Here is a 24,407-nt window from a genome sequence, read left to right as displayed (position 1 = left end):
AGAATGCTTTTTTTCTATCACTGGGTGAGCAGTCCACTTCCTTGGGTGGTGAAACTGCAGACATTGAATGAACAGTCGTGTTCATAAAGTGTCTAGTGTCATATGATAGAATACAATGGCACTGATACACAGTATCATCACGCTTGTGGACTGCCTGTAAGTGCACTCAAAAGGGATACTTGGTAGAGCGTCCCACCCTAATGTCTTCCAATGTGTGATTTTCTCCAGAGAGAAAAATGACCACTTGTATCAGCTCAATTCACAGAGGAGAAAATCGCTTTACCTTGGTGGATTCTTGGAAGGACTTGTGTCATAGAAGTGTGTTTTACACAGCAATTTGGACCCCTGCTATAGGAAAAGCAGTTTGAACCCCAGCGGTTTTGAACAGAAAACTTTAAATGAGACAAAGGAGGGGCAAGGGGGGTGCAAGGTAATTGGAGCACATTACCGTAATTACCTTGACACCAACACACAGTCCTGCAATCTCGGTCAATGCTATCCCGGTCTCCTCCCACCGCGGCTCACACTTCCCAGGGGGCCTTGCCTGGGGCTTAGAGATAAGGGGAGGCTCATTTACATGCGCCAGCGTAAGTAAGTGTCTCTCCAGAACTGGGCGTTCGAGGCGGTCTGCTGGCACGTCCATCGTGTGGCCCGTGGACTCCATCGACCAGGTAGAAGCACGCACACTATAAAGACTTGCTTACACACATAGACAGACTCCAAGCATAAAGAGACTACACACACTTGCAGAGGCACATGCATGCTGATGTCTGCTGGAACACCAGTCGATTCAGAGGAAAAGACTCGGCAGAGTATTTCGGACTGATTCCAAGGGAGGTCTTTAGTGCATGGGTGCAAAAGTCAATTGCTGACTGGACTGATTAGATCTAATTCTCAATAGCTTCCAATGGCATGCTTCTTGGTCTACTTTATTCTGTATGTAGTCCAACATTATTAGACTGGTCAAGTCAAATTGTTTGATATCCACTAAGTCAGTAATTTCTTATACTCAGAGATATGAGAGTTCCACTCTGCAGGATTCGCTCCAGACTGCAATACTGATACATGATTAACCTGGCTTTCCCATGTTGATATCTATCTGCATATAAAGGATGATACATACAAATTGAAGATATGACAGTTGCCGTGGATACAGCTATGTAGCTGCTGTGAACTTCAATCATTTTATATTATTCACTCTGGTTGAGCGTTAGCTGAGCAGTTGCCGTCTTCAATGGCTGCCGGCAAGATGGATGCTGCCTTTAAACAGATTTTGTCACCAAAATGACACCATAAATAGACAATATGAATCCAAATCCGCATTGGAAACTGCAACTCACTCTCTCGTTCTCTACAACCACCCATTACATTTCCATAATTTGCCATCCATCCCCTGGAGTCAGGACATGTTGCCCTCTTCTCTCCTTCTTCGTTTTAGCATAATCAAATTCATCAGCAGGAGATTGCCCTGCTATTGGCTGACGCAAAACGGTGCTTAACCTCGCCACACATACTGTATCACGCCACATTCTATGTAGAGGTGAAGTTGGCCAAATGTGCCCAATTTCAAATACTCAAGGCGTAATGTAAATTTAGTGTAGTGATTAGCTGGTTGTGACCCTTTGCATGTCAATTTCCTAAGTGTTGACGGGGTTTGAACTGTTTTGATTACTCAATTACCCTCTATTGAGTGGTGACAAGATTAGCTGGCAAACCTAGCCAGGTGAATACTTATTTGTATCATAAAAATGTGAGCACTGATTATATAAAAGCCACAAGATTATTGAAACTATCAGGGAAAATAAAGATTTGCCTGTCATGCCTTTGATGAGAGAAACTACAAACACATTTCCGTATTGCAGTTGCATACAGTTGCGTATTCAGCACAACTGAAATGCCTCTATCTATTCTTCGGCATCTCAACCTTAGTTTGCCTTTCCATCCTCCTGAACGATATCACTGTTGATATTTTCCTCCACCTACACTCGGATGCGGCTGCACTCCAACCCATGGCAGGCATGTGTTCTGGAATGTGAATGTGATGTAATGTATTGTATTGATGTTCATTTCCTCTTTTGATACCAAAAATGAACTATATACAGTACCAGTCAAAAGTTTGGATACACCTACTCATTCAAGGCTTTTTCTTTACTATTTTCTACATTGTAGAGTAATAGTGAAGACATCAAAACTATGAAATAACACATATGGAATCATGTAGTAACCAAATAATTGTCCAACTCATCCCAAACCATCACAATTGGGTTGGGTGATTGTGGAGGTCAGGTCATCTGATGCAGCACGCCATCATTCTCCTTCTTGGTCAAATAGCCCTTACACGGCCTAGAGGTGTGTTGGGTTGTTGTCCTGTTGAAAAATAAATGATAGTCCCACTAAGCACAACCAGATGGGATGGCGTATTGCTGCAGAATGCTGTGGTAGCCATGCTGGTTAAGTGGGCCTTGAATTTGAAATAAATCACTGACAGTGTCACCAGCAAAGCACCCCCACACCATCATGCCTCCATGCTTCACGGTGGGAACAACACATGCAGAGATCATCCATTCACCTACTCTGCATCTCACAAAGACACAGCAGTTGGAACCAGAAATCTCAAATTTGGACTTATCAGTCCAAAAGACAGATTTCCACCAGTCTAATGTCCATTGCTCGTGTTTCTTGGCCCAAGCAAGTCTCTTCTTCTTATTGGCGTCCTTTAGTAATGGTTTATTTGCAGCAATTCACCATGAAGGCCTGATTCATGCACTCTCCTCTGAACAGTTGATGTTGAGATGTGTCTGGTACTTGAACTCTCTGAAGCATTGATTTGAGCTGCAATTTCTGAGGCTGGTAACTCTAATGAACTTATCCACTGCAGCAGAGGTAACTCTGGGTCTTTCTTTCCTGTGGCGGTCCTCGTGAGAGCCAGTTTCGGTTAATGGTTTTTGCTAGTGATGCACCGATATTACATTTTTGGCCGATATCGATATCCAATATTTTCCTTGCCCAAAACAAAACGATACTTTAACCGATATTTCACATTTTAGCGGCCTTTTTAAGCATTCTAGTACATTTACATAGCACGACTCCTGCCGAAGTTGGCTACTCTCCTTGTTTGGGCAGCGCTCGGTGGTCGACGTAACCGGTCTTCTAGCCATCTCTGCTCCACCTTTCATTTTCCATTTGTTTTGTCTTGTTTTTCCGCACACCTGTTTTACATCCCCTCATCACTCTACGTGTATATTATCCTCTGTTCTCCCCATGTCTGTGTGTGTAATTGTTCGTTAGCAGATGTTAATGCGAGTGTAGCGAAATGCTTGTGCTTCTAGTTCCGACAATGCAGTAATAACCAACGAGCAATCTAACCTAACAATTTCACAACAGCTACCTTATACACACAAGTGTAAAGGGATGAAGAATATATACATAAAGATATATGAATGAGTGATGGTACAGAACGGCATAGGCAAGATTTAGTAGATGGTATCGAGTACAGTATATACATATGAGAGGAGTAATGTAGGGTATGTAAACATTATATTAAGTGGCATTGTTTAAAGTGGCTAGTGATACATGTATTACATAAAGATGGCAAGATGCAGTAGGTGGTGTAGAGTACAGTATATACATATGAGAGAGAGAGAGAGAGAGAGAGAGAGCCTTACGGTTGTGGGCAGAGCAGTTGCCGTACCAGGCGGTGATACAGCCCGACAGGATGCTCTATGTTGTGCATCTGTAAAAGTTTGTAAGTGCTTTTTGTGACAAGCCAAATTTCTTCAGCCTCCTGAGGTTGGAGAGGCATTGCTGCGCCTTCTTCACCACGCTGTCTGTGTGTGTGGACCAATTCCGTTTGTCCGTGATGTGTATGCCGAGGAACTTAAAACGTTCTACCCTCTCCACTACTGTCCCGTCGATGTGGATAGGGATGGTGCTCCCTCTGCTGTTTCCTGAAGTCCACGATCATCTCCTTTGTTTTGTTGACGTTGAGTATGAGGTTATTTTCCTGACACCACACTCCGAGGGCCCTCACCTCCTCCCTGTAGGCCGTCTCGTCTTTGTTGGTAATCAAGCCTACCACTGTCGTGTCGTCTGCAAACTTGATGATTGAGTTGGAGGCGTGCATGGCCACGCAGTCATGGGTGAACAGGGAGTACAGGAGAGGGCTCAGAACGTAGCCTTGTGGGGCCCCAGTGTTGAGGATCAGCGGGGTGGAGATGTTGTTACCTACCCTCACCACCTGGGGGAGGCCCGTCAGGAAGTCTAGTACCCAGTTGCACAGGGCGGGGTCGAGACCCAGGGTGATTGATGTCGAGTTTGGAGGCTACTATGGCGTTAAATGCTGAGCTGTAGTCGATGAACAGCATTCTCACATATTTGTAAGTCGCTCTGGATAAGACGCTTAGCTTGTTTGATTGCCTTGCGGAGGGAATAGCTACAGTATTTGTATTCGGTCATGTTTCCGGTCACCTTGCCCTGGTTAAAAGCAGTGGTTCGCGCTTTCAATTTTGCGCGAATGCTGCCATCAACCCACGGTTTCTGGTTGGGGAATGTTTTAATAGTTGCTGTGGGTACAACATCGCCGATGCACTTGCTAACGAACTCGCTCACCGAATCAGCGTATTCGTCAATTTTGTTGTTTGATGCAATGCGGAACATATCCCAATCCACGTGATCGGAGCAATCTTGAAGCGTGGATTCAGATTGAACCAGCGTTGAACAGACCTGAGAGCGGGAGCTTCCTGTTTTAGTTTCCGTCTATAGGCTGGAAGCAACAAAATGGAGTCGTGGTCAGCTTTTCTGAAAGGAGGGCCTTATATGCGCGGAAGTTATTATAACAATAACAATTAATATGTGCTTATAATCGAAGAGAATTCTCTTGGTAGATAATGCGGTCTACATTTGATTGTAAGGAATTCTAAGTCAGGTGAACAGAAGGACTTGAGTTCCTGTATGTTTTTATGATCACACCATGTCTGGTTAATCATAGGGCATACCCCCCCCCCCGCCCCTCTTCTTACCAGAAAGATGTTTGTTTCTGTCGACGTGAAGCATGAAGAAACCAGCTGGCTGTACCGACTCCGATAACGTGTCTCGAGTGAGCCATGTTTTCATTGCTACGAGTAATGAAAATGACTGCAGTTTCTACTGGTCATTGTTTTCAGGCTGGTTGTATTGGTGCTAGCTAGGTACCAAGCTAAAGCTAGCTACCCCAGAACTTGCGGATGAACAAATGATGCTTTATTACCAACGCGGTATTGTAAACACGTTGTTCGTGGCCGGTGTTTGCTTGTTTGCAGACGTTTTTGTACAGCTTTGACAGTGCTACTGTATCTTTTTTGACACGCAAAGACCCAAACAGCGTTCCATAGTATGTATGTCGTGAAGCTAATAGCAGTGATGCTATTACTGTGTAAATCCGGTAGCGCAACATCTGAAAAATAGCACACTTGGTACTGTGTACCGGTGCTCAACCAGTCGGCGAAAGCTAACATCACCCATGACAGAGAACAGCTGATTTTCAAGGGCAATGAATTCCATAATCTTGGCTTTAATGAATTTCGCCTTTGAATTGTCTCACTGAAATTGTGTTACTCTTTCAAATGACTGCTCGACTTGTTGACTGCTCGATCCACACAGCAAACATTGTGGCTAGTGTAGAAATGCTGTGTTGCATGTATATTTTACTTGGTGTCATTATGTCATGTACCTACACTACCGTTCAAAAGTTTGGGATCATTTAGAAAAAGTCCTTGTTTTTTAAAGAAAAGCACATTTTTGTCCATTAAAATAACATCAATGGGTACTCGATCACCAACACCGGACAATTGAGGAATGGAAAACATTGTCTGGTCCAACGAATCCAGGTTCCTGTTGCGTCAGGATTTGGCGTAAACAGCTTGATTCCATGGAGTCCACCTTGTAGAATCCTTTCCCCGATGAATTCAGGTTGTTCTGGAGGCAATAGGGGGTTCGACCCAGTACTAGATGTGTGTACCTACTCACCTGTCCGGTGAGTGTATATTAGAGGCATTTTTATGTGATATTTCGAAGTAAGTGAAACTCGACCATACAAAACAGCATTAGTTTTTTCACCCTTTTAGGTGAATAAAGTTTAATCTTGTATTTAGAGGGATCCAGTTTGGCACCCAAAGTCATTACACAAACATGAATCTCAATGCTTTTAAATTCTCACACTTGAAATTGAAAGTAATCCTATGACATAAGATTCAGTACACAGCTCAGCTGAGGACCCGTGAACCTGGAAAATATTAATTAAGTATGCCAATTGAATTATGGCGAGCCGGATGAAGCTCCCGAGTGGCGCAGCGGTCTAAGGTGCTGCATCTCAGTGCTTGAGGCGTCACTACAGACACTCTTGTTTTTTAAAGAAAAGCACATTTTTGTCCATTAAAATAACATCAAATTGGTCAGACATACAGTGTTGACATTGTTAATGTTGTAAATGACTATTGTAGCTTGAAGAGGCAGATTTCTTTATGGAACATCCACATAGGCGTACAGAGGCCAATTATCAGCAACCATCGCTCCTGTGTTCCAATGGCACATTGTGTAAGTTAATCCAAGTTTATAATTTTAAAAGGCTAATTGATGACTAGAAAACCCTTTTGCAATTATGTTAGCACAGCTGAAAACTGTTGTTCTGATTGTACCTGTGGATGTATTTCGAGGCCTACCTTCAAACTCAGTGCCTCTTTGCTTGACATCATGGGAAAATCAAAAGAAATCAGCCAAGACCTCAGAAAAAAAATTGTAGACGTCCACAAGTCTGGTTCATCCTTGGGAGCAATTTCCAAACACCTGAACGTACCACGTTCATCTGTACAAACAATTGTACGCAAGTGTAAACACCATGGGACCACGCAGCTGTCATACCGCTCAGGAAGAAGACATGTTCGATCTCCTAGAGATGAACGTACTATGGTGCGAAAAGTGCAAATCAATCCCATAACAACAGCAAAGGACCTTGTGAAGATGCTGGAGGAAACAGGTACAAAAGTATCTATAACCACAGTAAAACGAGTCCTATATCGACATAACCTGAAAGGCCGCTCAGCAAGGAAGAAGCCACTGCTCCAAAACTGCCATTAAAAGCCAGACTACGGTTTGCAACTGCACATGGGGACAAAAATCATACTTTTTGGAGAAATGTCCTCTGGTCTGATGAAACAAAATGGGACTGTTTGGCCATAAAGACCATTGTTATGTTTGCAGGAAAAAGAGGATGCTTACAAGCCGAAGAACACCATCCCAACCATGAAGCATGGGGATGGCAGCATCATGTTTTTTTGTTAGTTTTTTTGCTGCAGGAGAGATTGGTGGATTTCACAAATTAGATGGCATCATGAGGTTGGAAAATGATGGAAGTTAAAGCTTTGTCGCAAATGGGTCTTCCAAATCGACAATGACCCCAAGCATACTTCCAAATTTGTGGTAAAATGGCTTAAGGACAACAAAGTCAAGGTATTGGAGTGGCCATCACAAAGCCCTGACCTCAACCTCTAGAAAATGTGTGGGCAAAACTGAAAAAGCTTGTGCGAGCAAGGAGGCCTACAAACCTGACTCAGTTACACCAGCTCTGTCAGGAGGAATGGGCCAAAATTCACCTAAGTTATTGTGGGAAGCTTGTGGAAGGCTACCCAAAACATTTGACCCAAGTTAAACAATTTAAAGGCAATGCTAACAATTACTAATTGAGTGTATGTAAAATTCTGACCCACTGGGAATGTAATTAAACAAATAAAAGCTGAAATAAATCATTCTCTCTACTATTATTCTGACATTTCACATTCTTAAAATAAAGTGGTGATCCTAACTGACCTAAGACAGGGACTTTTTACTATGATTAAATGTCAGGAATTGTGAAAAATTGAGTTGAAATGTATTTGACTCAGGTGTATGTAAACTTCCGACTTCAACTGTATATATATATATACACAGTGGGTCAAAAAAGTATTTAGTCAGCCACCAATTGTGCAAGTTCTCCCACTTAAAAAGATGAGAGAGGCCTGTAATTTTCATCATAGGTACACTTCAACTATGACAGACAAAATGAGAAAAAAAATCCAGAAAATCACATTGTAGGATTTTTAATGAATTTATTTGCAAATTATGATGGAAAATAAGTATTATATATATATATATATATATATATATATATATATATATATATATATACAGTGGGGCAAAAAAGTATTTAGTATATATATATATATGTTGAAGTCGGAAGTTTACATACACCTGAGCCAAATACATTTAAATTCAGTTTAGGTATATATATTTATTTATAGCCTATTTAACATGGAATAAAGATCATTTTAAAACAAAAAGGAAGCTACAAAACAAGAGATGATGCAAAACAACTGTCTAACTCATGAAAGTGAGAGCAAAAAAATGTTATTTTTAAAGCTATTGTAAATAAAACTAAACCCCCCAAAAATGTTAAGTCCCGCATGACAGCTCTGACCATCAAGTGTGAAACATGTTTCTTAACCCACAGTGGATGTTCTCTTGGCCTCCCTTGGCCCGAGGTCATAACGTGAAGCTGATTTAAATGAGAATACATTTGAGAAACCGGAGTCCCTTATTATTGATGCCTGCCAGCTAACTGGGGCAGATTTGTTATGGCTATTTCCTATGCCCTCCTTTCCTCTCTAATGGCTAGTTAGTGCCGTAGCCTCTCATCTCTGCGAGGGAGCCATGACCCCTTACCGTTTTATTGAAGTTATTAAACCCCAATAGACAAACAGGAGACCCAGGGCAAAAACACCCCTTAAATAGCTGATTGGACCCTCACGCTTCACCTCTGCCTTCTCTCCTAGAATAAAAATGTGGCTGTGTGGGGTGAGAAAAATCTAGTTTCTCACTCTGAAGTTGTAGGTTTTTTGGCATTGTTGTCTGTCCAGAGAAGAGCAGAATGGACTTCTCTGAACAGAGGTGGTATGCTTACACATCAGCTAGAATGTCAAAGGATAGCCAGATTTAATCTCTTCACCATACTTTCCTAATAAAAACCGCCAACACAACCCTAGTGCTTTTGTGTTTCTCTCTCTGCCTCGTTCTCTATGCATAACAATTGATGCTAAATCGATCCCTAATCTCAGCACCTGTTCCTCCTTGTTCTCAGACCAGAACATTGAGCCAACACAGAAAACAACGTGCGGGGTGGACTTAGCTGCTGCTTCCTCTGTTGCGCCACACTGAGCGTGCCCACTAAGCCCCTGGTTGGACTGTGTTGTGGGGGTAGGGGAGCCCTGTGTACGGCAGCCAGCCGATCGGAAAAGACAGCCATGCTCCAGCAGAAGTACCCAGATCTCAAGGTTGGCATGTTGTTATTGTGCTGAGGAGTCCCTCAGGGTGTGGTATTATGTGCTGTTGAGGAGCAGGACAAGGAGGCCAGGCGCTCTGGGAGTTGGGGGTGGTATGTGGAGGAATGGAAGGGAGGAGTATAAATGTGGTGGATTCCCAATGGAGTGCCACGCAGTCTTTTCACTGGTGGCTAATGCTGAGGCTAGCTGCTGCTACTGTCCTACTGTACTGGCCTTTAAAGCCAATATACTGAGATAGAAGTATGTCACATGGCCATATTAGTTGAAGTAATGACATGAATCATGTAATGTTGTATAAACAAGCTGTATTATTTTGAATTAAATACATTTTATCAGCCACCATACTGTATTGGTATACACTCACCATGTATATGATGCCAGGCGTGTTGGTATACACGTCGGTGCCAGGCGCACTGGATCCCGTATCTCCACAACAGCCGCCCACCTGGGATTTTCACACCCAACAGTGTCTAGGGTTTACTGAGAATGGTTCGACATTCCTGTGGGAGAAAACAGCTGGTTGATGAGAGAGATCGAAGGAGAATGGCAAGAATCGTTCTAACAGGCGGCCCTCTAATAGACAAATAATGGCTCAGTACAACAGTAGTGTGCAGAATGACATCTTGGAAGGCACAACTTGTTGACCCTTGTCACGGATGGCCAATTGCAGCGGACGACCACACCGTGTTCCACTCCTATCAACTAAAAACAAGAAGAAGCGGCTCCAATGGGTACTCGATCACCAACACCGGACAATTGAGGAATGGAAAACACTGTCTGGTCCAACGAATCCTGGTTCTTGTTGCGTCAGGATTTGGCGTAAACAGCTTGATTCCATGGAGTCTACCTTGTAGAATCCTTTCCCCGATGAATTCAGGTTGTTCTGGAGGCAATAGGGGGTTCGACCCAGTACTAGATGTGTGTACCTACTCACCTGTCCGGTGAGTGTATATTAGAGGCATTTTTATGTGATATTTCGAAGTAAGTGAAACTCGACCATACAAAACAGCATTAGTTTTTTCACCCTTTTAGGTGAATAAAGTTTAATCTTGTATTTAGAGGGATCCAGTTTGGCACCCAAAGTCATTACACAAACATGAATCTCAATGCTTTTAAATTCTCACACTTGAAATTGAAGTGACATAAGATTCAGTACACAGCTCAGCTGAGGACCCGTGAACCTGGAAAATATTAATTAAGTATGCCAATTGAATTATGGCGAGCCAGATGAAGCTCCCGAGTGGCGCAGCGGTCTAAGGTGCTGCATCTCAGTGCTTGAGGCGTCACTACAGACACTCTGGTTCGAATCCAGGCTGTATCACAACCGGACGTGATTGGGAGCCCCATAGGGCAGCGCACAATTGGCCCAGCGTCGACTGGATTAGGGTTTGGCCGGTGTAGGCCATCATTGTAAATAAGAATTTGTTCTTAACTGACTTGCCAGGTTAAAAAAAGGTTAAATATTTTTTTTTTTTTATGTTGGCTTCAGTTGCCTGGGGCATTGTGTCCCATTACCTCCATAAACACTACATGGCAACACTACAAAGTATGTGGACACCCTTTCAAATGAGTGAATTAAGCTATTAAGCTATTTCAGCCACACCTGTTGCTGATAGGTGTATAAAATCGAGCACACAGCCATGCAATCTTCATAGACAAACATTGGCAATAGAATGACCCGTACTGAAGAGCTCAGTTTTTTCCCTGCTAGAGCTGCCCCGGTCAACTACAAGTGCTGTCATTGTGAAGTGGAAACAGCTGTTTTTCATGGTTCAGGCTAGGCTCCTTATTTCCATTGAAGGGAAATCTTAATACTACAACAAACAATGACATTATAGACGATTCTGTGCTTCAAATTTTGTGGCAACTGTTTGGGGAAGGCCCTTTCCTGTTTCAGCATGACAATGCCCCCATACACAAAGCGAGGTCCATAAAGAAATGATTTGTCGAAATTGGTGTGGAAGAACTTCTCTGGCTTGCAGAGAGCCCTAACCTCAACCCCATAATACACCTTTGGGGTGAATTGGAACACCGCCTGCAATCCAGGTCTAATTTACCAAAATGAGGCGTTCGATAAGCAGGGGTCCACATACTTTTGGACATGTAGTGTATTTACCTGACAAATAATTCCCCATCAATAATAGGCCAGGTGAGTTTTGAAGTGTGGGAAAATGCTAAACGTTCTAGGCCTTACTGGCGCAGTCAGAGCAGGCTCTGGGTTAGGTTTTGTCCTTAGTTGTTCTGCCCTGTCTCATGTAGGAGGGAGGAGAACGAGGAGAGTGAGATCGAGAGAGCTTTACGCTGTTTTTATAAAAGCCCGGACACACAAAGGAATGCTTTGTTCCATTTGAGCAAACTTGCTGTAAAAACTGCACGTCCCTGAGCGTGTGAAAAGTAAATATTGCCTCATCAGCCACGATGCCTCATAATCTGGTCTGAGCCCTTGATGGAACATGGATTGCAAATTGTCACGGCGACAAGTTACGGCACTCTTCCAGCTCAGCGGTCTAGATTGTCATTGTCTCCCCCGTCAAAGGCGTGGCCCGTGCACAAACATACATAGTCAAAGCATGGCATAAAGTGCAGTTTTGCGCTTGCTTGATGTTTTACAGTTTGATGGCCAGTTATCATTATCATGGTCAGTTACAACTACGATAAACCATGCTGGCTCTGCATTCCGCTTCATTTGGCTTAGCCGCTCCCACTTTTAAAACCATCCTCCCATCGTTTTCGAAAATTAAGTTGGTTTCTTGCATTGGACGGGAGGTGGGTAGTCTAGATCCAATATTGGCTTTGAAACTCAGAACCTAGCTCGTCATGATTGTAGTTAGGAGACCTCATTTGAGGCAGTCGGATTGTGTTGATTTTGATTGCAAAAATGACTGTCGTGGCCACCACTGTCCAAATTCATTGTGTGCGTGTAATCACTAGCCAGTGGGACTAACAAACCAATATGCAGGCAGCTGTATCCCCCTACGCTTTAGTTCTCCTCCTCCGACTCCGCATAGGGCTCCCTCCTAATCAGCGTTTAACTCAAGGCACAGTCATTTGGATCATTTGGCAAGCAAGGTCATTAGAGTGGTGGGGGTGAGGAGACAGAAAAGGGAAAGCGAATGAATGGGAAAAAGTGAGGGAGGAAGGGTAAGGAGGGGAGTGGATGGAGGGAGCTGAAGCAGAGTGATTTAACAGCAGCCTGGGAAAATAAATGAAGTCAAGGTTGCCGTGAGGACAGGTCGGAGTTTATTAAAAAAAGGCACGTTTCCACCTGGTGGGGAGGTGGAGGTCGTGGGGAGTAGTGGTAGCATGCCTCTCTAGGTGACACAGTCCAGATAGGGTATCTGACAAACTACTGATTGTCCTTTTGAATCCAGCTCCAAATGTTTGCATATCTTATCATGTGAAGACCACCAGGCCCCCACCTAGTATGCCTATCATGGCCCCGCTTCAGTATCCCCCGTCTTCCTGGTGAGGTGAGGGCCACCTGGAGGCCACTTCATGGTATTGCACTTCCTCAACAGCCATAGGGTAGAACTAGGATTCTGAAAGGCTGGGTTGCAGGGCGATAAAGGAGGTTAGCGCCAGTGAGAGTGCATCAGTAGCTGTCTTCTCCATGTATTGTCTATAAGGAAGATGGCTATCCATTCCGCTGGTGGGTTATGAAAATATCATTATCTTTATAGGCACTGGTCAATACAGGCCATTAACACTACATGATGGTGTATCAGGGCACCCGGTGTAGCAGGTTAGTGAGTTGAAATACCTATTCCTACAGAGCCCCTGATGAGACTGACAAGACGCCAGCAATATCTAGTGAAAGTTTAATTGAACAGCTGCGTGTTGGAAGTGATTTATTTAAGAGGATAGGTGCAGAACGAGGGGGGAGCCAGAGGGAGAGGGGAAAAAAGAGGGGGTGAAGGAGGTAGGGAGTCATGCAGGGAAATAGGGAGGGGAGGTATGGTTGACAGAGAACAATGTGAACATAATGAGAGTTAGAGGAATGGATGAAAAGAGGGTTCCATTGGAGAACAGAACTGGTCCACTCACAGCAGCAACGACAGCATGTGGCATCACTCTTAAGAAGCTCTGGGTTCGGGTTGAGAAGCGTGCTCGCCGATACCCACTGTTATTGTCTTGTGTAATCATTCAATCAATTGGTGGGAGTTGTTTTTCTCCTTTCATTGTTGTACACTTTAAGAATGTGTGTGGGCCTTCCCAAAACAACTGACCCAAATCGAGATATTACACCTTTTTTCCTCTTGTTTCCTCACTCCGTCAGTCCATCCCAGGTCTCCTGTATTTTATGACATTCAATGAGCATTGGATAGAATCTGATATTTCGTTGATCTTTAGAAGTGCTGGACATGACATTTATCTCTCCATCAAATTAATATATGGTGTCAGTATTTCTGTTCTGTCGGCGACAGGGGCCGAGAGACGAGACTGCGCTTCAAGACGGATGGATAAGCTCTCTGAGCCGCATAACAATAATATAATCCCCCCCCCCTTAAATCATTTTACATCTTCAAGTGTATCAGTATTCCTCACAGTCATCCAGTATCCAATCACATTGTGACAACCTGCTTTTGTCCTGGCAGCATTTATTTATGCACAAACGCCTAGCTGTTCTCTCTCTCTCTCTCTCTCTCTCTCTCTCTCTCCAGTATTTCTGCATTCTTGCCATGACAAGTTTTCTGTATCACATTTTTTCTCCTTTGCTTAGTGGGATACATGGTTTGTCAGTGTCTGTTATCATCCAATGCCTAGTAGCCTTTATCTGACTATTGATAGATGTACCTGCTGGTAAACAGCACCGCAAACCATAGGAATTCTCAACTTTTCTTAGTTCTCATTTGGAATGAGCAGTTTTTAACACCAAATAAAATATAATTATATATGCATAGTGATGTGAACTCTGAAAATATCAGCAACTTGGTTTCAGAAAGGCCCTGATTTTCTGGTTCTCCATGTCTGTTGGCATCGCTGAGTTCTACTCGCCTTATCAAATAAATTGGAGAGTGTCTTTTTTTCCCGATTGCCTCCACAGAAAGGTTATGGCTCACCCGAGGGTCTTCTACTCATGGCTCCGGCTGATGGAAAAACTACTTAGAATAATTGTGTTCCAGGAGGACGGATTCCCAGCCACCGCCATCGCTCTGCAGTGTGTTTGTGCATCAGTGTGCGCCTGTAGTTTGTGTGTGTGCGTGATCACGTGTGTGTGCACCTATGTGTGTGTGTGGGTACGTGTGTGTGTGTGTGTGTGTGTGTGTGTGTGTGTGTGTGTGTGTGTGTGTGTGTGTGTGTGTGTGTGTGTGTGTGTGTGCGCGTGTTTGTGTGTGCAGATAACTGCGTCTACATCAGTGGCATCAGGGCACAGAAAAGGGAGTCTCCACTCCACACGTCAGCCCACCACCCCACTTAAAGATAAGACAGGAACCCTCCTCCCTCTCAGGCCTGCAGCCTCTGTTGTGAATCCTGCAATTGTGTTTTGTTTTAAGTAGTCAGTTTTCAACTTTTTCTTTGGGTCTGTGTGAAGCTATTTAACCTTGACCCTTTTATCTCCTCAAATAATCAGGATAACTTCAGAGTTGTTTTCCATTCTGAGATCAATGGATTAGGAACACAAACGCTGCTGTCACCAGGGGCTCTACGCTGACCTTTATTACAAGGACCACGTGTTTAGGAGAACAATTCAAGGAAATGGAAGATCACAAAAAATTATATTTGAGATATTCAAGCTATAATATTTTATTTTTATAGGCTCACTGGTGCTACTAAATAAAAATTCCAGGTGGCACAGCAAAATAATTAGGTGATTATGCAAGTAAGATTGTCGCACTGTAGTGCCCTGGTTACCCTTTTCTGCGCCTGTTAAAACTGTATTTTCCTATTTTTCGGCTCGCTGCTTAGGAGAATAGAAATTAAACACAAGAAAATGTAGCCCAATCTGATCAACAGTTCTAAGTTTCTGCTCTGAATTTTCCAAAAGTGCTCCTAAATGGACGATATGGGATGGAGCACTGAGCTCCTGAGTGGCGCAGCGGTCTACGGCACTATATCGCTGTGCTAGAAGTGTCACTACAGACCCTGGTTCGATTCCAGGCTGCATCACAACCGGCCGTGATTGGAAATCCCAAAGGGCGGCACACAATTGGCCCAGCATCATCCGGATTTGGCTGGTATAGGGCGTCATTGTAAATAAGAATTGGTTCATAACTGACTTGCCTAGTTATATAAAGGTTAAATCTAGTTTTTTTAAATGCCCCACTCAAAAGAAGTATAATACAGCTATTCTCTGTGCCTTCTCTTTTCTCCTTAGATGATTTGTCAGATTAGTGTAAATCCCGACTGTCGGGTCATCCCTCGCTGTTCACGTCCCATATTTTGTTTTAGCGAGAGATTACTGAAGATGCTCATCATTCCCGACCCGTGGTGGCCGGCCCTTCATCTGTGCCTGGGCTGGCCACTCGGTTTACCGTCAGACGAGCATCAGCAGTGTGACGAATGCATCAGATCTTTTTGTGGTGCCGGGCGTCTCGTTCCAAAGCGAACATCTGTCCTGATTGCTTCCCGCTGCCAATTATGGCAGAATGTCCACATGGCTAGAGATGGAGGCTGACGAGGTTTACATGTCCTCGTATTGACGTCCCTCTCATATTTCCACAATAATGAGCAGCTGGCATGTGCTTCTCCAGCAAGGTGATGCAAAACGAAGCTATTTCTCTCTCTCTTTGTTGCCGAACAGTGAATCTCAAGGTCTGGCATACACAATATCTGAGATTACAATACTGCAATTCAATAAATAACTACTTAGGAATGACTTGTGGACCCTCAATGAACCCCTGTTGACTGGTGCCGTATTTAATACTCTTGTCTGCTATTTTCTACAGCAGTCGCTTGCAGCACACCTTGTAAGCATAATCCATTGTTGTCGTGACATTTTTGAAATAATAGCTTTGTCAGTGCAATTGAAGGCTTATGGAGTGGCATCGGAATAAATCGTTTTTTTTAGCCTCACATTACATCAAGCTGCTACTTCAAGGATGCAAAGTGCTGGAAACAAACAATAATGTTTCTCAAGCTTGTATAAACATATCATACATGTCAAGCTGTTATATCACACATAGCCAAGTGCATGATTGAATCACATGTCACATAAAACGGGCACTGCGTCAAGCACAGGGCCAAGGACAAGCATACATTGATAGATAAGTAATATACTGTCATGGAATGGGAATTTGTTGTGACTGCAGAACTCCAAGTGGAGAAGTTGTCTGTAAAGTGCCCCCTCAAACTAATGGAGCTTCAATGGAAAAAGGCTTCGCTGGCCAAATTTAGCTGTCGGAGATGCCCTGTTTTTGCAGCAATTCAAAAGGGAGTGCCTTTGAGACATTCTAGTGCTGACATTTTAGTTCCTTTTTATTTACTTTTTTGCCTGCATTTGTGCACAGAAGTCTGTCGAGGTTACGAACGCCAAGGCTTGATATCCATTAGAGTTTAGGCCGCCCAACAGTGGCACTGCACTTCATGTGTGAGCGGTTGTCACCGCCACCATGGTCAAATGTTTGTTTTTTGGCACTCCCCACCGCAACATACTACCACTAGCCACTTCCAAATAATTGAATTACAATCTGTGAGTGGTTGGCATTCTCTAAGCAAAGGGTTTGTTGTGAATGCTTGGTCATTTCACACAGGCATTGCTTTAACAGTTAAGCAGAGCTAGGGGAGTTGTGTCTGGGAGAGCCTGGAAAAGGAAGCAGAGTGAGGGAAGAGGCTAATATGGTTGGATAGATGCTAGACTTAAAGCACAAACAACTGTTTCTATTCATATTTTAGTTTCCAGTTAAAGCCAAGCTCTTTTCTGTAATTTGACTGGTGTACGTGTGAAGAATAAACATAATAGCCATGTTACTCTACTAGGATTAATACTGACTATTATTCATTGATTCAAATAAGTTGAAACCACAACAACCGGGTCTTGGTGTTGACTCCTTAACAACATTGACCAGCATTGACCCACTGTGTTCTGTCTTATTTACCAGGAGTTGGTTTGTTCATCATAGCTTGGTACTGAAGGTGACACGTTGAGCTGGACTAGAACTTTAGAGCCGTCTTCTTTCATCTGAACCAAACCAATCCAACTCTGTTTGTGGTTATGCTGTTTGGAAAGGGCACACTCCAGGTGTACATAATTATTCCAAACAGATTTATTTCCCAGGGAAAGATTCTTGCGATAACTGCAACCAGATTCCTATCTTGCCTTGCACTTTCAGAGATTTAACATTTGAAAAATAGGAATGTGCCACATCATCAATAAAGGTGTTTTTTTACACGGCGGGCAGCTGCGTATAGCATGAGATAAAGAGTAAACCAAAGCCTTGTTGAAAAACAGGGCGCTGCAGCCTCCTCTATTGGTCATGGCCCGATCCTCAAAGTGGTGCTGCCGCTGCTTTATCAGGTGAGTGCAGAGAGAGCGGTTTAAAGGCAAAGGAAGGGAGCGTTTGAAAATCGGTTGGGGGTTAATCTGGCAGAAAGATTCACCCCATCAATGAATTTATTGTCACCCTTTTAAAGCGTTTGGCCAGCCTTTGAATATGGTTACCAGAGCCTGAAGAAATAAGGTCAGAATTCCGAGGTCTAGGTCGCAGAATAACCTCTCAGGCATACTGCTGACTCTCAACCTCCCCAATTGCGCAATGGGTGGGAGTTTGCTGTTTTGACAGGCCTTAACTACACATCATCATGTTATGTTAATTAGTAACTGTCAGACTGTTGCAAAACACATGTTTTGGTTCCCATCTGTATCTGCCACCGCAATACAACAATAATTTCCTTGTGCAGGATATGAGTAAATTCTGTATCAGATGTGAACATTGGCAGTTGCAAGGTTTTGATTTGTGATCCCCTTTAACTCCTTGGCTCGATCATTCTAATTTCCCCAGCCTGCCCCACTAAAGAACATCTCCCTGCCAGCCAGGTTTTCCTCCTTCTCCTTCCTTCCAGCTCTTCATCTGCATTGCTCTGTGCTGGCTGCCGAACCTCAAAGCTGTACTTAGAGTGATAAACAAGATAAATATCGGAGTGCTCAAGATCATTGTTGAGATTGCTGTTCATGATCCAGAGGCAAGGAGCTCCTGTCACTCAATACAGTTGCCTTCCGTTGCGTAGAGCCATCACTGGGATATTGTGTTTGAAGGTGTTAACCACAGTCTTTGACAATCTGAGCAATATCCTGAAGACTAGATGGATGAAAGGCTATGCACCAATCCACATTAGCTATTTGTGCAAAACTAAATTATTCTCCACAGGTTACAAGAAACAATGAATTAAACCACATCGAGGGTTGAAGAGAAGTCATTTCTTAATCGCTCTTTCAGAGCATAAATGTTTGCACTGAAAATGTCCAGTGACATTTTAGACCCCAGTGTATGAATTAGCTATATGGCCTTGAAGGATGAGGAGCATTTAGAGCTAACCGCTCCTGTTTAGCAGTCAGCCATTCCAGCGCAGCGCTTAATAGAACTTGCCATGGCAGAAGGCATCTGTGTGGAATGAATAAATAATAGTAGTGTCTTAGTCGAAGTAGTTCACACAAGCTCCTCCATTTGCCTCTTATCAGCGCTGCAAAGATGGCTAGAGTCTTACAGAATTGGTGCGTATTACTAGTCACAGCTGTACCTTTCTGATTCTCTATGCTCACTCATTAATCGGTTTTGTGCGAACGCAATGGCGAGCTAAATTCACATGGGCCACACCAGGGTGATACCTTATACCCTCTCATTTGTGTGGGGAAATTAATCGGAGTCACTGAAATGGATCATAGTCTTAAAAACACTATTACAGCACAATATTCAAGCTTTCTCAAAATATTATGAAACCAAAGAATATGGAGTGGGTTTTTAGTTTTTGCCTGATGCTTAATATACAGTTGGCTGGATGAGAAATACTCTCAATCGTTATTCAAGCATTATTCAGACATTTATCCATGATTTCAAAATTCCAGTGCGATAGTCTTTGTCTTTAGAGTCAGTTTATCACCACATTGTCCAACTACATTAACTGTCATTGATTGATCTTTCAAAATTGCATTTCCCCCGATGTCATACAGTGCTGTGCACATGAGGGAACTACAGTATACAAACACACCGACAGCCTCTGACCTCACAGATAAATCATGGGCTGTTCATAAAGTTGACTCATTCCTTTTATCTCTCGATTGCAGGGTCAAGGCAAAGAAAGGGGTGAATCTTCTGCAAACCAAGTCAAAGAATTCCCAGTGGACTGTGGACTGGGAGGTGCAGTCTGGGGCGAAGCATTCCATCACCACCATCGACGTGAACAAAAATAAAGGAGTGCAAACCGGGTAAGTCAACAGCCTAAGGCCTAAACACACAACATACAACATCCACCCAAACACTACAGAGTGAGGCTGTTGTGCCCAGCACATTGTTAACTTTAGGATGGTGTGTTCGGTGAAAGACTAATTGAGACTTCCTCAAAACATCTCCTTGGCTGCAATAGTGTCATCATGTTGCTTGCTGATAATAATAAAGAAGTTATAAGTCTATTTGTAGTAAAGATATGGATACAGATTTGGGTAGTTGTGCAAAAAAATATTGGATATACTCTGTCAAATAAAGTGCTTAAATGCAAAGTCATAGAGAGCTCCCGAGTGGCGCAGCAGTTTAAGTCACTGCATCTCAGTGCAAGAGGCATCAGTACAGACCCTGGTTCAACCCTGGGCTGTATCACAACTGGCTGTGATCGGGTGTCCCATAGGGTGGCTCACAATTGGCCCAGCGTCGTCCAGATTAGGGGAGGGTTTGGCCGGGGTAGTCGGTCATTGTAAATAAAAATGTGTTCTTAACTGACCTGCCTAGTTAAATAAAGGTTAAATAAAATAAATACTTACACCAATGATGATTTAAACATTTCTCCCTGCTTGGCAGAAAGCTGATATGTTTGGAGGACAACTACATTAAACTGTAGTTTTGAAATGCGTGCTTTTTACAGCTTGAGGATCAACTTAAGTGATATATCCATTTTATGTGTAGGGAAAACCAATAGAAAAATGGCAAAGTGATATGTACAGTTTAACATTTATACAGTTCCTTCAGAAACTATTCATACCCCTTGACTTATTCCACATTTTATTGTGTTACAGCCTGAATTCAAAATGGATTAAATCAAAAATATTCTCACCTGTCTACACACAATACCCCATAATGACAAAGTGAATACATGTTTTTAGAAATGTTTGAAAATGTTTGCTTATGAAATACAGAAATATCTCATTTATATAAGTTTTCACAACCCTGAATCAATACTTTATAGAAGCACTTTTGGCAGTGGTTACAGCTGGGAGTCTTTCTGGGTAAGAGCATTCCACACCTGGATTGTGTAACATTTGCCCATTATTCTTTTCAATATTCTTCAAACTCTGTCAAATTGGTTGTTGATCATTGGTAGACAACCATTTTCAGTTCTTGCCGTATATCTTCAAGTAGATTTCAGTCAAAACTGGAGCGCTGCCACTCAGGAAAATTCACTGTCCTCTTGGTAAGCAACTCCAGTGTAGATTTGGCCGTGTGTTTTAGGTTATTGTCCTGCTGAAATGTGAATTAATCTCCCAGTGTCTGGTGGAAAGCAGACTGAACCAGGTTTTTCTCTAGGATTTTGCCTGTGTAAATAAGCACAGGCACAATCCTAGAGAAAAACCTGGTTCAGGACAACATTTTTTAACCTTGCTTAGCTCCATTCCATGTATTTTTTTATTCTGAAAACCTCAGTCAAGCATACCCATAATACGATGCTGCCACCACTATGCTTGAAAATATGGAGAGTGGTTCTCAGTAATGTGTTGTATTGGATTTGCCTCAAACATAACACTTTGTATTCAGAACAAAACATGTATTACTTTGCCACATTTTTTGCAGCATTACTTTAGTGCCTTGTTGCAGAAAACGTTTGGGAAATATTTTTATTCTGTACAGGCTTCCTTCTTTTCACTCTATCAATTAGGTTAGTGTTGTAGAGTAACTACAATGTTGTTGATCCATCCTCAGGTTTCTCCTATCACAGCCATTACACTCTAACTGTTTTATGGTCACCATTGGCCTCATGGAGAAATCACTGAGCTGTTTCCTTCCTCTCCGGCAACAGAGCTAGGAAGGACGCCTGTTTCTTTGTAGTGGCTGGGTTTATTGATACACCATCCAAAGTATAATTAATAACTTCACCATGCTCAAAGGGATATTCAATGTCTGCTTTTTTAAATTGATACCCATCTACCAATAGGTGCCCTTCTTTGCGAGGCATTGGGAAAGCTCCCTGGGCTTTGTGGTTGAATTCACTGCTCGACTGAGGGACCTTACAATTATCTGTATGTGTGGGGTACAGAGATACTGTAATTATTCAAAAATCTGGTTAAACACTATTTCTGCACACAGAGTGAGTCCATGCAACTTGTTATGTGACTTGTTAAGCACAGTTTTACTCCTGAACTTATTTAGGCTTGCCATAACAAAGGGGTTGAATACTTATTGACTCAATACATTTCAGATTAAATTTTTTAATTAATAAATATAAAATCAAATGAAAAATGTAAATCCACTTTGACATTATGGGGTATTGTGTGTAGGCCAGTGACAAAAAAAACTACATTTAATCCATTTTAAATGCAAGCTGTAACACAGAAAAAATACTTTTTATGTTGCTGCATTGCAGTGCCATGGAGATGTTATCGGCAAAAATGGCAGCACTACCTATGCCTGTCACTGGGCAAGGGTACCCATGATTATATACAGGCACATCACAGGACTCGGGCTACGTTCCAATATCCATACTAGGCTTCATCTTAGAATGCATGCCCAATACATTGGATAATGGATCATACCATTACTCTCATCAGTCCTAAAAACAGGTCCTCCATTTTGAATGAAGGCAGTAACAGTGGAATCAGGTGCAGCTGAGGATGAAGGGAGGTAGTAGCTAGCTTCTTAGCCTGTGATACCGCAATACCTCTGGGCGGGCGAAGCCTGGAATTAGCTAACATAAATCACTAATACACTCAACTCATTAACAAAGAAGGCATTAAGAGTTAGGGCTGCTTATCCTAAACCTCCGGAGCTATTTAGCCAGTGCAGATCCTAGTAATACCACCGCCCATCGTTTCCACAGACTGTGGGGAAAAAAGAAACTGGCCAAGTGGGTCTGGAGGGAGGTGGGGTGGAGAGTGAGCGTAACAGACAAACAGTGACATCACCTGAATAAAAGATCAGCCAGTCTTTCTTTGTTCTCTCTCAATGGGGCACTTAGTGTCTGGCTTTCTCGCTATATTTAGTGGACCGTGTCAAGTCATCTTTGCCATCCTGTCACCATGTTGGAAATCCAGTCCAGCAGGGGGTCAAGCTACGATATAGACACATTGTGTCATCCCAACTTTTGTCAGAGGCCCAGTCAAAAGTCATGAAGGTATTTTGGGCAGAGTTCATATGTTACTAATGAGTTTTGCCTACATTTTAGAGCCATATAACAGCCTCCAAAAATAAATAGCCTGCCGTTAACTTTTCTCCTTTGATTTAGCCTTCTAGCTGATAAAAAGCATTAAAGATGAGTGAATTCTCAAACTACAGTATTTCAGGCCCACTTCACCCAGCTAAGTGAGATAACATTAATGGCGGGACCTTTTTTGAAGGCATATTTAACTGTGATATAGTTTTGCCTTTTTGTGCCGACTTAGGTATATATTTTAGATAATGGACCATGCTGGGCTGCTTTATAAATCTGTCCACAAAAGTAGTATGTGTAGATCCATGCCAAACAGGGTCCCAGTAGTTTTGTGTTACGACATTAAGCCTAATAAGTTTAAAGCCTTCATTCGACATGGTTTAGCAAAAAATCTAGGCCTATAATAGATTATATTGTCATCTTCAATCATGAAGCGTGATCAATTTTCTGGGCGAACGTGGCACTTGGGAGCATTTTGCATTTCCTGCTAGATGAAAACATTACTTTCTTCAATAGCTTGGTAACATGTACGTTATACAAGGAACTAAGAATAGTCAATGCTTTTAATGTCCACCATGTGATTCTCTGTGTTGTCAAGGACTTCGGAGTTGTTATGACAACATGCAATTATTATTATTAAGTGTTCATCTTAATGTAAAGAATATGTAACATATTAATGTGAAAAAGTTATTTGAGGAGCTGGTGGTTAATACCACCGACATACTCATGTTCTTCATTTACTTCTGATTGGTGCACACCAGTATCTCACTCGTCACAAGCAGCTATGTATTTTTTTCAAATGTATTTATGCATCTTACCACTGAGCTCATCAAAGTAGAAATCATTTGTTTAATGCTTGCCTGAACATTATTTTTGAACACAACTCAGTCATCAAGTTTGCTGACGACAACAGTAGTTGTATTGCATAGCAGCCGTTTTACAAGCTCCTGACCAATTTGGCTACATTTTTTCTTTCTTTTTTTGTACTTAATGTTTCTGCCATCATTTCCTGTGACTGAAAAGAGCTTATGGACATCAGAACAAAGATCACTAACCTCAATTTGGATGAAGATTTCTACTTCAACAAGTCGGAGGCGCAGGACATCTCACCCCGGAAAAGAAAAAGGCGGTGTAAGAGAGGCGATGTGTGGGCATCCTGACGAAGCTGCTTTGGCGAGTACTTAAACCGCAGCTACTGCCCGTTCTATTGGCGATCGTACAATCTCTGGAGAACAAGCTGGATGAGCTCCGTTCGAGACTGTCCTATCAATGGGACCTGAAGAACTGTAATTCAGCAGACACTCGTATCCAAAGCGACTTACAGTAGTAGTAACTGCATACATTTTTCATACTTTTTCGTACTGGTCTGTTTCGTATCGAATCCAAAACCCCAGCATTGCAAGCGCCATGCTCTACCAACTGAGCCACACGGGACCTAATATCCTATGTTTCACAGAGTTGTGGCTGAACATGGACATGGATAAAATACATCTAGATGTTTTTTCTATGCATCTGCAGGACAGAACGGCAGCGTCGGGTAAGCTAAAGGGAGAA

General features: G+C 42.7%; 1 protein-coding gene and 1 long non-coding RNA gene across 3 annotated transcripts in view; one reads left to right on the top strand and one right to left on the bottom strand.

Moving 5' to 3' along the window:
* The window catches only part of tmem132e (transmembrane protein 132E), a 343,313-nt gene that overhangs the window by 274,162 nt on the left and 44,744 nt on the right, over positions 1 to 24,407 (top strand). For both annotated transcript variants that reach the window (XM_029671542.2, XM_029671541.2), the window contains exon 3: positions 19,567 to 19,707. In XM_029671542.2, coding sequence (XP_029527402.2) covers positions 19,567 to 19,707 — 141 coding nt within the window. The remainder of the gene's footprint in view (positions 1 to 19,566; positions 19,708 to 24,407) is intronic.
* LOC135573792 (uncharacterized) lies at positions 8,211 to 24,374 on the bottom strand. The gene is made up of 3 exons (XR_010464935.1): positions 23,909 to 24,374; positions 9,712 to 9,847; positions 8,211 to 9,423 (listed from the first exon to the last, which is right to left on the bottom strand). It is a non-coding gene; the product is annotated as an uncharacterized LOC135573792 (long non-coding RNA).

Source organism: Oncorhynchus nerka, linkage group LG10 (genome assembly GCF_034236695.1).
Source record: "Oncorhynchus nerka isolate Pitt River linkage group LG10, Oner_Uvic_2.0, whole genome shotgun sequence".
Classification (NCBI taxonomy): Eukaryota; Metazoa; Chordata; class Actinopteri; order Salmoniformes; family Salmonidae; genus Oncorhynchus; species Oncorhynchus nerka.
This window is presented reverse-complemented; position numbering and strand designations above follow the sequence as displayed.